Source organism: Bos mutus, chromosome 8 (genome assembly GCF_027580195.1).
Source record: "Bos mutus isolate GX-2022 chromosome 8, NWIPB_WYAK_1.1, whole genome shotgun sequence".
Classification (NCBI taxonomy): domain Eukaryota; kingdom Metazoa; phylum Chordata; class Mammalia; order Artiodactyla; family Bovidae; genus Bos; species Bos mutus.
This window is the reverse complement of record NC_091624.1, coordinates 75,848,777-75,862,253: the sequence shown is the minus strand read 5'-3', so window position 1 is coordinate 75,862,253 and position 13,477 is coordinate 75,848,777. Positions and strand designations below refer to the sequence as shown.

At 39.1% G+C, this 13,477-nt stretch overlaps 1 protein-coding gene across 12 annotated transcripts in view; it reads left to right on the top strand.

Moving 5' to 3' along the window:
- Positions 1 to 13,477, top strand: part of PTPRD (protein tyrosine phosphatase receptor type D) — a 572,219-nt gene that overhangs the window by 389,211 nt on the left and 169,531 nt on the right. For 7 of the 12 annotated variants that reach the window (XM_070375882.1, XM_070375878.1, XM_070375881.1 and 4 more), the window contains 3 exons: positions 4,245 to 4,832; positions 5,269 to 5,366; positions 6,207 to 6,466. In XM_070375882.1, the coding sequence (XP_070231983.1) occupies positions 4,245 to 4,832; positions 5,269 to 5,366; positions 6,207 to 6,466 (946 nt within the window). Of the gene's footprint in view, positions 1 to 4,244; positions 4,833 to 5,265; positions 5,367 to 6,206; positions 6,467 to 13,477 lie in introns of all 12 variants that reach the window. The other 5 variants (XM_070375877.1, XM_070375875.1, XM_070375879.1 and 2 more) reach the window with 1 other exon arrangement.

Here is a 13,477-nt window from a genome sequence, read left to right as displayed (position 1 = left end):
GTTAGGAAAAGTCAGCATGAAGGAAGACCTGATGTTGTAAAACCAATAAATTAAGAGATAATTACAGAAGGATTCTCCTTCAATCCCTTTATATAGAAATCTCCCATGGAACATTTAAACTATGATTTGATTTACTCCTCCCGAATCACTTATGGCACAACTTTTTAGGAACACACCTCTATGTAAAGGCATAAAGCAAAGAACAGCTGTGATGTTGAGTGCCCTCCTGGGTGCTGTGCTCACTTCCAAATTTGTCTAAATGTCATAAGATTTGCCTCACTCATATCCCGCCACCTGGAACTGCCTCGAGCAGCAGGATTACAGATGGCAAAGCTCCTTCAAGGCAAAATCTTCTGGGCCTTATTTTTTTTAATACCATTGTATCAGGTTAATTCAGCACCCTGCATAGGAGATACAGTACATGTTAAGTGGGACATGCTGACTGTCTAGCTACGGAACCAGCTTCTCCTGGAATGTAGCCAACTAAGAGTGAACCCCTAAAACTGAACCCCAAAATGAAAAAATACACTTCCTTCGCCCATATTTATAATTGTGTCTTAAGAAAACTGAAGCATCTTACATGAAGCGTCAACCTCCTATTGCCCATAATATGGGGAGGGATGTCTTATAATGAGGATGAAAAAGTAGAGGATTTGTCTCCAAGGGATGTGAATCCTAGAACAAGAATGCTACTGCCTACTTTAATGTCACTGAGATTAGCACGTCACTTTTTAGTACAGAACATTATTTAGCATTGTGGATCTTACACACAGAATTATTTCGCAGTTTACATTCGTGATTTCAGATCTTTCTTAATCAATGGAAACTTCATTAATGAGGAAATGCTTATAATTTAGATGTCTGCATGTTTATTTTTTTGGGATCTCCTCACTGTTCTTGAATTGGAAATGGGAGAATCCATCTGAAGAATCCATTTATAGTCTTCTGGATTTTAAATCCAGAAGGAGATTGATAATCCTTCAAACAGAAAAGCTCCAATGCTTTGTTTTGTTTTGTTTTTCTTTTTGCTGCCAACCTGTAGTAAGAAAGCATTCCCTAGTCATTAGTGGATGATGAATTTGCTTTGTTTTGTATACTATTTAAAAAAAAACCTTGTATTTATATGACTATGAAGAATTACTGAGTTTATCTCACAGATGTGAACTCCTAATAACCATAGTTATAAAGGTATTTCATTATAGCTTCCACTGAAAATTCACAAATTCCCATTAAATTTTACTTTAATCATAAAATTCCTGGTTTTAGGATAGGTTTATGTATAATACATTGTTCCTAGAATCTGCAAACAATCATATCTTTGAAATAAAGAGTACAGGCCATAACTTAAGCAATCCACATAGGATTCATGTAACCTGAGGGCTGCTTTTTAATAAAATGTTGGATTTTATGTTTCAGTGATTATGACATTTTTGTAGTTTCTTTGTTAATACTCCCGTGCTCTGTATCATAATAATGAGTCTACTGCCTGAAATCTTGCAGTTTTAGGCAAATTCTTTTGTTTGAATTTTTTTCTTTATTTTTAAATGGATTTCACTACTGTACTGCCAGCTGTGTTTAAGGATGAGAGAAAAGTGACTATGATATGGAGAATTTGAAAGTAATTCTAGGCTTAGGTCAGTCAATTATGATTGTTACTACTTAGGCGCTAAGTTAAACTGAAGCTTAGTCTAGAGCCTTTGGGACTGAGTGCCTTGGTGGATCTCCAGTGATTGCTGTTTCTAAGTAGTAGAGGGCAGCAGCACATGTGTACCATTTCTGAAGTCCTGACAGATTTTTAAGAGGGAAGAATATAGTAAGCAAATAACTCAAAAGTCAAAAGGGAGAATGGATTATACATCATGACTTAAAAATTAGCTTATTTACTCTACAGAAGGACCCTCTCCGCTTATTCTAATATGCTCACTGCTAAAAATGCCCTCCAATCTGCCCAGAGTAAGTATTTAAGACTCCTTCATTTTTCCAGCCCTCCAGCTCCTAAGTTGGAGCAAGCAGATCCATTGAGCCTGCCACTGGGTGCTCAGTCGTGTACGACTTTTTGTGACCCCATGGACTATAACCCGCCATGCCTCTCTTGTCCATGGAATTTTTCAGACCAGAATACTGAAGCAAGTTGTCATTTTCCTCTTCCAGGGGATTTTCCAAACCCAGGAATCAAACCTGTGTCTCTTGCATCTCCAGCATCTGTAGGCAGATTCTTTACCACTACTGCTACTGCTACTGACTGCCACTGGATGGCCTTTAAAAGTGGTCCAGACAGTAACCCTAAGGCATCAGAAACCTTGAACCCAAACTCCACACACGTGGCACCATCTACTGGTTGTCTTCATTTCTCTACTTTGAGTATGCACTGCTCAGAGGACAAGATCCCTGCGTTACCCATCTTTCATTTTCCCACCCATAGGCCTGTGTGCCAGTATATAAGTCTTTCCACAAAGTGAGTAGTTGGTAAATATTTTCTACATAGAACTTCTGAAAGCAAGAAATGGAGTGGGTTCCGTTGCCAATATGTACAGTTTTGGAGAATTCTTTTTAATCACACATGCAATGTTGTAGAATTCTCCTCATTCCTTTTTCTTTTTTTGGCCCGTTACTCCCTGGATGAAATACCATAACTTCCCACAATCATTACGCTAGCTGATTTATGCTGTGTTTACTGTTTACACATTTGGGGAGATTTCAGGTATTCTCTTCTTGTGTCTAGCCTCTACGGAGCTGTCCATCACCAGCTCCCAGAGCTTACTCAGACTCATGTCCATCGAGTCAGTGATGCCATCCAACCATCTCATCCTCTTCATCCCCTTCTCCTCCTGCCTTCAGTCTTTCCCAGCATCAAGGTCTTTTCCAATGAGTCAGTTCTTCACATCAGGTGGCCAAAGTACTAGAGTTTCAGCTTCAGCATCAGTCCTTCCAATGAATATTCAGGACTCATTTCCTATAGGATGGACTGGTTGGATCTCCCTTCAGTCCAAGGGACTCTCAAGAGTCTTCTCCAACAACCACAGTTCAAAAGCATCAATTGTTTGGCGCTCAGCTTTCTTCACAGTCCAACTCTCACATCCATACATGACTACTGGAAAAAGCATAGCTTTGGCTAGATGGACCTTTGTTGGCAAAGTAATGTCTCTGGTTTTTAATATGCTGTCTAGGTTGGTCATAGCCTTTCTTCCAAGGAACAATATCTAACTTACTTTTTAAGTTACCTACTTAACTTAGTTAACTTAACTAACTTATTTAACTTAGTTAAAGTAACAAGTTAGATAAGCAATATCTAACCTACTTAACATGAAAGGAAATTATGTACTTAGGAGAAATGAGCCCCTTGCCACAAAAAGTTAATATTCTTATTATTAATAATTATTTATTATTAATGAAATACAAAATACTATTCTAAGGCTTTTACATGCATTTTCTCATTTAATATTCACAGCAAAATAGGGTGGGTCTTAATATAATTCCCATTCTAGTACATGCAAAACTTGGTGAGGATGACTGGCATGGATAGTATATATAAAAATTACAAATTAGATCCACAGAAAATCTAAGCAACATTTTGTATTACCCTTTTTCTTCCTAACTTATAATCAGTATAATAGTTAACTGTTCGGCTGTGGATTCAGATACACCTGTGTTTGTCTCATAAATTTCTCACTTATTACATATCTGACTATGCACAGTTTTCTGTTTTATTTTCTTATGATGCAAAGTGAAGATAACAACTAATCACATAGTCAGGAGTGAAGAGTGTACTCAAGTGAGATACTACAGGTAGTGCTCTTAGTACAGTACCTGATACACTGCATACACTCAATGATTAAATATATTTTGATTATTATTATCTGTATGTTACTGGCTAATCCTTACTTAGCTTCATTTCTGTGTGGCATGAACCTCTATGTATAAAGAGTTGAAATGTGACAATATGCCTTTAAAAATCTCCTTAAATTTTCATTTCAGTAATAATTCCTATTTTCTCTCCATCATCACATTCTAATATTCATCCTACCTTCAAGAGTATGAGAAGGACCATGTTTCCACAAAGGCATATAGACCAAGCCTTGGACTTTTTATAAGTCAAGAAATGGGAATGCCTGTGGAATTACTTGAAATAAGTAATTTTTATTAGTAAGAACGGGAATGCCACTCCAAGGGGATTCCCATTCAACAGTGATTGAAATATGAACATCTGTGTAGGTTGGTCTTACCCCTCCATCCTGTTTCTCCAGTTCCAGGGAGACCCCGGCTTGTGATTAACCACACCCAGATGAATACAGCCCTCATTCAGTGGCACCCTCCTGTGGACACATTTGGACCCCTCCAGGGCTACCGTCTAAAATTTGGCCGAAAGGATGTGGAACCGCTTACTACTCTTGAGTTCTCCGAAAAGGAAGATCACTTCACGGCGACAGACATCCACAAAGGAGCGTCGTATATCTTCAGGCTCTCGGCCAGAAACAAAGTGGGCTTTGGGGAGGAGATGGTGAAGGAGATTTCTGTTCCAGAAGAAGTTCCAACTGGATTCCCTCAAAACCTCCAGTCGGAAGGCACCACATCAACCTCCACCCAGTTATCTTGGCAGCCACCTGTCCTGGCCGAGAGAAATGGCATTATCACCAAGTACACCCTTCTGTATAGGGATATCAACATCCCTCTTCTTCCAGTGGAGCAGCTTATTGTTCCAGCTGACACCACTCTGACACTCAGTGGCTTAAAACCAGATACCACATATGATGTAAAAGTACGTGCTCACACGAGCAAAGGGCCCGGGCCATATAGTCCCAGTGTCCAGTTCAGGACACTGCCTGTGAATCAAGGTAGGATTTGTCTGCTTACGGCCTTTCTCCTTTAAAGGAATGTCGGTCTTTGGAAATCAGTATTTTGAAGCTGTAGATAACTGATCGGCTCATTCATATTCATAGGTTCAGCAAAAGCAAAAAGGTAAGGTATGTAAAGCTTAACATGTTCTGGATGACTTAGATTTCAGTTAGAGAATGCCAAGCAAGTCTGGCTGACAGCACCCCAATGTTCCCAGGTAAGGAAAACACAGTAGAGTTGACTCAATTGGAGAGAAAGGAGAGATCTTGGTCAGAATGAGGTAGTAAAATGAATGCTTTTAACAGGTAGGCAAATCACACTTCTCTCTCTGATCAAAGTAGATGGTATCTAGCTTAAGCCTTCTTGTCCATGGAAGAGGACTGGTCGAACGTTTTTAGGAGTAGTTTAAATACACTGTTTTTCCTTTTCCAGCAGTGTTTGCAAAAAATTTTCATGTCAAAGCAGTAATGAAGACTTCGGTGCTGCTGTCTTGGGAGATTCCAGAGAATTATAATTCTGCCATGCCTTTCAAAGTAAGTTGTTTCCTAATGTGTAAGGTATCATGGTTAAACGTGGAGTGGAGGGGGCAGGTCAGCCGGGGAAATCACTTAAAAACCACACGGACTGCTTTGATTCAGCCACACGTACGTCCTGTTCTCATTTGTGGCTTTCACATCACAGACGAAGTCTGGTTCTTGGCCAGTGTGACCTTTCCCCTCTCAGGAGGAAGCAGCAGCTCAGACCTAGGGCCTGCATTCCTTGTGGGTAACCTAGCACTTCCAAGCTGAACTTTTTACATCTGTACTGGTGCTTTTGATTTTTCATCAGAAAATGAAATTTGCATGGTTTCTATCTATTTATAATGCAGCATCCTGGGGTTTAAGTAATTTGTTTATTGGCCTGAATTCTTTGCATATTTTAAACTTCAGTTTGCCATAGAGAGATACTGAAAAGTGTTAGCAAAACATACAAGTCTGTGAAATAAAGAATAGAGAAGCATCTATAAAAGTAAAAAAAAAGTATTTGGGAACAAGAATGGAGGTGTTTGGAAAAAAGTGGTGTGTAAGATGCATTGAAAACTTAGAGCATTGCTGCATATTTTCCCTGAAGATCACAGACAACTGACAGGCCACATATTGATAGGTTATTGCACATTTGTGTTTTTTGATAGACTTATAAACCTTATATTAATAAGAAAAAAAAAAGGAAAATTGATGCCATCTCTAGAATTTGGGGAGCACTTATAGGCTTACAAATTGCCCCAAATTAGAAATGACCCATATGTATTTTCCATAAGCAGGTGCACATTAGTTTAGAAAATATTCCCTGCCTAACTGATAACCAAATCTTTTTGATTGGTTGTCTGTCTCCAGATTCTTTATGATGATGGGAAAATGGTAGAAGAAGTGGATGGCCGCGCTACCCAGAAGCTGATTGTCAACCTGAAGCCTGAGAAGTCCTATTCCTTTGTGCTGACGAATCGTGGCAACAGCGCCGGGGGGCTGCAGCACAGGGTGACTGCGAAGACCGCGCCCGACGTTCTGCGCACCAAGCCTGCCTTCATCGGGAAGACTAACTTGGATGGCATGATTACCGTGCAACTGCCCGAAGTACCTGCAAATGAGAACATAAAGTAAGTTGACTGAAGGTTAGGGCTGGACCACAGAAATGCATGTAAACAAGAAAAAGAGGTTACATCTTGATGTTATGTGGTTATAAAAAAATGCGTAGAATATATTGCTGTATATAGAGTGCAAGAGGCTTTTGCATAGGCTCACAGTTTTATTATTCATGTTCTATTGCATTTTCTAGAGTTCATTTTGACACAGATTCTCATTAATGTTGCATTAATGAGAGTGTTTTATGAAGTGGAAATTAAATCCAGTCAATTAAGTAGTTTGTTGGTTTTATATAGCTAGTTGATGGTAGCCAGTAGAAGAAAATAAGTGTTTTCACCAAAGTGTATTAAGTATGAGTATTGTGGTACACCCTGGGCGGGGGGAAGAGGCTATTGTCCCTGTCTTTAGTTTACCATAGGGTGAGGGGTACAGAGAAACAGAAAGATGTAATACGTGCTAGTGATAGAGTCTGGGTCAAGAAAGTTTCTGAATTTAATCTTGATGGACAAAGAAGAGGTATACAAAAAGTCAGATGGAAGAAATTGTACACAAAGGCTCATGAGTACAGGAAGCAAGTGATTCTGTAAGCAGGAGCTGAGAGAGCCAGGGCAAGAGTGGTGAGAGGTAGGTGTGCAAGAACCAAGCCGTGCTCAGAAGTGGAGACGGTATCCTGTAGACCAGAGGTCCCCAACCTCCGGAATCTAATGCTTGATGATTTGAGATGGAGCTGATGTAATAATAATAGAAATAAAGTGCATGATACGTGTAATGTGCCTGAATCATCCTGAAAGTATCCCCCAACCCCTGGTTCGTGGAAAAAGTGTCTTCCATAAAACCATTCTCTGGTGCCAAGAAGGTTAGAGACTGCTGCTGTAGACAGTGAAAATCCATTAAAGGATTTTATACAGCAGAGTGACATGAGATCGTCTGTGTATAATAAAACCCAAGTTTCCTTTATTACCATTTTAGGAAATATTTATTGTGTGTCTGCTGCATGTTAGAAACTATGCTCCCAGCTTGGGATAAGACTAAACCCTTTGTCATTCCTTCTATTCCACATGATCAAGTTTGGAAGGAACTTGCTGTGAAAGGTTTGAAGGTCAAGCAGAGACATTTACACATAGTTTATGGATGGCTGGAGCCTTTACATTTTGATGCAATCCGGTGACATAATTTAGGACAGTTCTTAGGGAAGACGGCTCCTGAAGGCATGTCAGAGGATTGGAGCACCACAGAGAAAAGTTTGGGGCAGTCACTGTGCAGTTAGTTGCTGCTGCTGCTGTTGTTGCTGTTCAGTCGCTGAGTCATGTCCGACTCGTTGTGATTCTGTGGACTGCAGCGCACCAGGCTTCCCTGTCCTTAACCATCTCTCAGAGCTTGCTCAGACTCAGGTCCTTTGAGTCAGTGATGCCATCTAACCATCTCATCATGTGTCGCCCCCTCTGTCGAGCAGTTAGTTAATTCTAGACAAATAAGATTCTGAAATGAGATGGGGATGCTAGAAATGGGACATAGAGGCAGACAGAGAAGTGGGAAATGGCAACGGCCTTCATGGAGCAAGCAAGGGAGAGGAAAATGTCATAGATGGCTCTGAGGTTTGAGCTTGGATAATGAAATAAATGGTGCTGCCATTCATCCTGAAGGATGAGAGATCAGGAGAAAATTAATGAGTTTAAGTCTGTGTACATTTTACATGAGGTAAAAGTGAAATCAGCCTCCATTTTTATTAGTCTCCATTTTGTCCATTATTCTTTTTCTGTCATTCATAAAAATAGAAACAAGAATGGACTATTACTGTGATTTTTCTTCCAGCAAAATTTAATATGAAAATGAGATTATTTATTTGTTTAAATAGCCTGTGAATATTACTTGGTCTCTCACCCTAGTGCCAGACCATGTTTCATGGATTCAGTGGAGATGATGCAGACTTTCTCATAATTGGGGAATTTGGACAAGTAGAGAGTCGAGTGGAGTCCTCAGTTCAGTTCAGTCGCTCAGTCATGTCCGACTCTTTGTGACCCCATGAATCGCAGCACGCCAGGCCTCCCTGTCCATCACAGACTCCCGGAGTTCACTCAGACTCATGTCCATCGAGTCAGTGATGCCATCCAGCCATCTCATCCTCTGTCATCCCCTTCTCCTCCTGCCCTATGATACCAAAAATTAGATAGATAAGGGAGGCCACTGGAGGAGCTCCCAAACCCAGTTTAGTAGTTCAGGGAAGAAGTCCCAAAGAAAGCAACGTCTAAGCTGAGGTTTAAAAAAATGACAAGCAGCTGGTCTGGGGGTTTAGAGGGGGGAAGACACTGTTTCAAGAAAAGGACAGCACATGTAATATTTCACAAACAACAGGAAGACTAGCACCTGTTACTTAGCCACATCTTACCCATCCACTGAGACTTTTCAGCTGACATCCAACAGACATATGTTCTAGACATACTGTATTGCCAGCACTAGGTCTGAGAGTAGGAAGATGATTGAGATAAAACCCTACCTCACGGTGGGAGAACAGATACAGGGAATATATGATTAGAATATAGTAGAGCAACTACTGCCAGGCACTGTGGGAACATAAATACAGAATTCTAACCCAACTTGGATGTCAAGAGAGAGATCCAGAAGCAGCTGATATCTAATGAGTCTTGAACAATGAGAAAGATTTAGAGAAGGTAAAATAGTTGCAAACAGTAAAGAACTATAAACAATGGGCTATGAGTTCAATCTATTAAAAATATGTACTGCTAGTCAGGGAAAGAGTAGATGAAAGGTAAAAACAGTATCATATAATCTATGGTCTTAACTATTAAATGCCAAATTTTTATTTATATAGTAAAAAAAAATCTCAATGCCTATTTACCAGATTAGCTTAGTAGAATGTCTTAGACATCACTGGAAAGACATTTTAGTCCATGGTAGCAGATTTCTCTTTCATTTTCCAATTTATGAGTAAATTTATACTACAAAATTCAGTTTCTCTTTTAGTATTTTTCTTTAGATAGTTCAATTTTTCTTTTTGTTTTATTTATGTACTTACTCTTTGTAACATTTGAAATGGGAGTCAGGAAAAGGGATTAAAATGTTTGATGACAAAGACGAGAGACTATTACAGATCAGAAAAAGAAAGCAGACCATTATGGAAAAAAAATATGCTCTAGAAATTGCCATAAATATATTCTAAACACTGGGGAAAAAACAAGAGCAAAAGACAAAACTGGGGAAAGGTGTAAGAACCATAGGAAATGGAGAGCAAATATGTTAGCAAAAAACTCCAGATAATTCCTATTCATTATGTTTCCTAAAGGAGAAATATGTTTCATAAAGCTACCCACCCAGTCTCCTAGGTGGGTCATGTGGCGTCATCAGATATGACAAAAAGCTGTGTGCCAGGCTGTGCCACTTGCACTCATTGGAAGTTCAGAAATTAGAAGGGAGGTTTCTGTTAAATATTCTACAGGAAAAATGAGAGAGGAGAAAAGAATTGATTCCAGAGCTCTGGAGCGGGTTGCTAATTTGGATTTATGTAAAAGCTAACTATAAAAATGAGTCCAATTTGTTTTTATATAAAAATACAATTTTGATTATTGAAAGGCTGTTTTGTTTTATCAACAGAAACTGTGCTTTCCTTGTTTCTGGCCAAGAAAACTGAGAGATCTTAATCCCCGACCCGAACTCCTCGCCATCTAAACATAAATCTGTCTCTTGTAAACATAATGCAGGTAGAGCTCCTTGCTTCTGGGATTTCACTCTTGGTTCTTGTGTGGAGGAGCTGAGCAATCCTTTAGGGAAAGGCCAGATTTCTTGTGGAACAGCCATGGGGGTACTGCAGGTTCTAGTTTTAGGAATTTTGTGGGACTTCAACCTTCTGCTTGAATACACTAAGGGGACAGAATGCTGGTCAGAAACTTGAGCAATGCCACCATCCTACAGTAGCAAGTTGTGATAACAAAGGAGACTTCTGTGACTGTGTGGAGCAGGACTTTACTCTGGTTGGTTAAAAAAGAAAGAAAGAAAGAAAGAAGCACCACACAGATTGTACTCAGAGAAAAAGCTGCCAGAAGGTACCTGATGTAAATTAACTCCATAGCAACAATTTCATGTTTCTGAAAAATAAACATGAAGAAAAAGAGCATTCTATAAAATTTCAAATTTCTTTGATCTTACTGATTTGGCTTTCAGATTATCTTTCTTTACAAAAATAAAAAAGTAGACATTCTTAGAAGCAAAATTGATTCATCACACATGGCACCACTAAAAGCAGCTCTGTGTTTTAATTTATAAGCTATTTAGTATTTAATTGATTAATCATATTTTTGTTATTGACATGGCAAAGGCTTAAATGCGTATAGCCCTTTACAGTTTGCTGAACGTATTACATCATTTGACTTACGTTTCCCACCTATAAGGTAGGTGTTCTCCCCTTTTACAGGTGAGTAAGGTGAGGCTCAGAGACGCTAAGTGGCCCAAGCAAGATCAGAGTCGCTACTGCTAATAGTTAATAAGGACAGAGAACTTCCTAGGTGTTCTTCAAAGGACACTGCACACAGTGACTGCCATCATCTTCACACCAAGGGCCCTCTTCATTTTACAGCTGAGGAAGCTACAAGGTAGTATACTATTGAGCTGTCTAAAAAGTTTAGGCTTTTCTGTAAGCTGTTATGAAAAAACTCGAACAAATTTTTTGGCCAACCCAATGATTTGCCCTGGCAATACAATAGCAGAGAGGAAAGATTTGAGCTTAGGCAGTCTGGCTCCAGAGTCTACATGTTGAACCACAACTATGCCTCTGACCATAAAATGTATTGACCAAACAAGGACATTTTTTTCCTAGGACCATCATAAATGCGTAAGAACTCCATGACAATTAGGCATCCATAGGACGGCCCCAGACACACCTCAGAATCAAGAGGAATCAGTTACAAATGCTCAGCCACAGATTTTAGAAAAATATGTTAAATGTGGAACACTAAAATTGGTAGGTTGTCATGCAAATTTAGAGGTGAGAAATAAAGAGGCTACCCACAGGCAGTACTATCACCCGCCATTTTATAATTGATGAAAATGGAACCTAAGGCAATTAATAACGTCTGACAACACATAGCTTAAAAAATTAGAAACCTTAATTTAAACACAGAAACTGGAAAGATCATTCAGACAGCTTTGGTTTTTCTGTGGTTAATTAATTTGAGTTAAACAGTATATATACCCAAATGACCACAGCAAAAAAAAAAAGAAATTATAAATCAAAAAATTATGCAAGGCATGACATTCATTAAACTCTGAGACAAATTTTGACCTCCCAGTTAAATAATGAGTTCAAGAATGCAATATGGACTGTTAATACAAAAAGCCTTCCTCAATTTGAAGTGGGACTTCCACAAAGACCAGAGCTCACCTTCCCATATAATTATATGGAGCTGGGCCCCCTGATGATAACATATTAAATAAAATTAGTAAAACTTTACTTAGTATAATTAAAATTCTGAAGGTTAGATTTAACTTGCCTAATTAAATCTAATATACTGGGAAAACGCAGCTTGCTTTGTAAGTAGTCCAGGGCTTTCTCAAATATATTGACTCTCAAGTTATTTATTTTTCTATTAGTTTCTTAGTTAAGGTCTGTGTTGGAAAGAGTATTTGAAGGCTGAACTCCAAGCTGGAGTTAGACAGGCAAAGTGCTTTCACTGTTGTTCATGTGTTAGCGACTCAGTTGTGTCTGACTCTTTGCGACCGAATGGACTGCAGCCCACCAGTCTCCTCTGTCCGTGGAATTCTCCAGGCAAGAGTGCTGGAGTGGATTGCCATTTCCTTCTCCAATATAAAGCTGATCTATGTCTAAAAGCAATTTTTTTTTTTTTTTTTTTTGTAATTTAGAGCAGGTTCTTTGAGTTCATGTGATTTGGTTGTTACGAACTTGTAGGGACATGTTAGTTCCTCATTTTACTCTTCTTATCAGTTATCTTACTTCCCTTAATATCCTGTGAGATTATAACTAGGGTCACGACTTTGCTGTATCGAAAAGAACCTTTGCAGTAAGGAGTTATATATTTTACAAATTATGTTCAGGTATGTTGTTGCTGGTTTGGATTGAAAGAAGACGCTTGATGAGGTTTCAAGTTGGAAAGTTCTAGTGCAATAGAAGAGTTCTAAAATGGTTTTGACTGCCCTGATCTAAAGTGAAGTCGCTCAGTCATGTCCAACTCTGCAACCCGTGGAGTGAAGTCCACCAAGCTCCTCTGTCCATGGGATTCTCCAGGCAAGAATACTGGAGTGGGTTGCCATTTCCTTCTCCAGGGGATCTTCCCCACCCAGAGATCAAACCCAGGTCTCGCACATTGCAGGCAGATCTAGGAGAGGCATAAATCCCCAAGAATTACCTGCTTCACCCACTTCTACTTTTCAGTGAAGAATTCAGTGATAAAATGGCAAAGTCAACAAATTTGGGGAATATATGTATATCTGTTTCAGGAATGCATTTTGAAAAATGCAAACATGTCTTAAACATAGAAGAAAATAATCAACAAAAAAATGGTTCTTTAAAGACCATATAGTTGTGATCATTGATCTAATCAGAGGTCAGGAAAGGTTTCATCTGGCAGTAAAATTGAGTTCCTATTTGAGAAAAGAGAAGAGTTAACTTGGAATTTGTTGGGAGTGACAGAAGGTTCTAGACAGATGGTACAGAATGATCAAAGATGGAATGGACCAAAGTAAATTCAAGAAACTAAATGCCCAGCAGGGTATAGCTCCCAGGACACAGAGAGATAAATTCCAGGATCCATTGAAAAGTTCTTTAAAATGGAAATGTTACAGTTAATTTTCTATTGTAAAATATGGTAAAATTTCAGAGATTGGACTAAAGGAGGTTAAATTCCATGGAGATAGAAATTTAGGAGTAATCCAAGCATGAGACAATGCAATAAAGCTGAAGCAGTGGCAGTAGGGAGGAGGAGAAGTGAATGCACTATAGAGAGTTTGAAAGCAGTAGAGTTTGATGGTAACTTGGGTATGAGAGAGGGAGAGAGTTA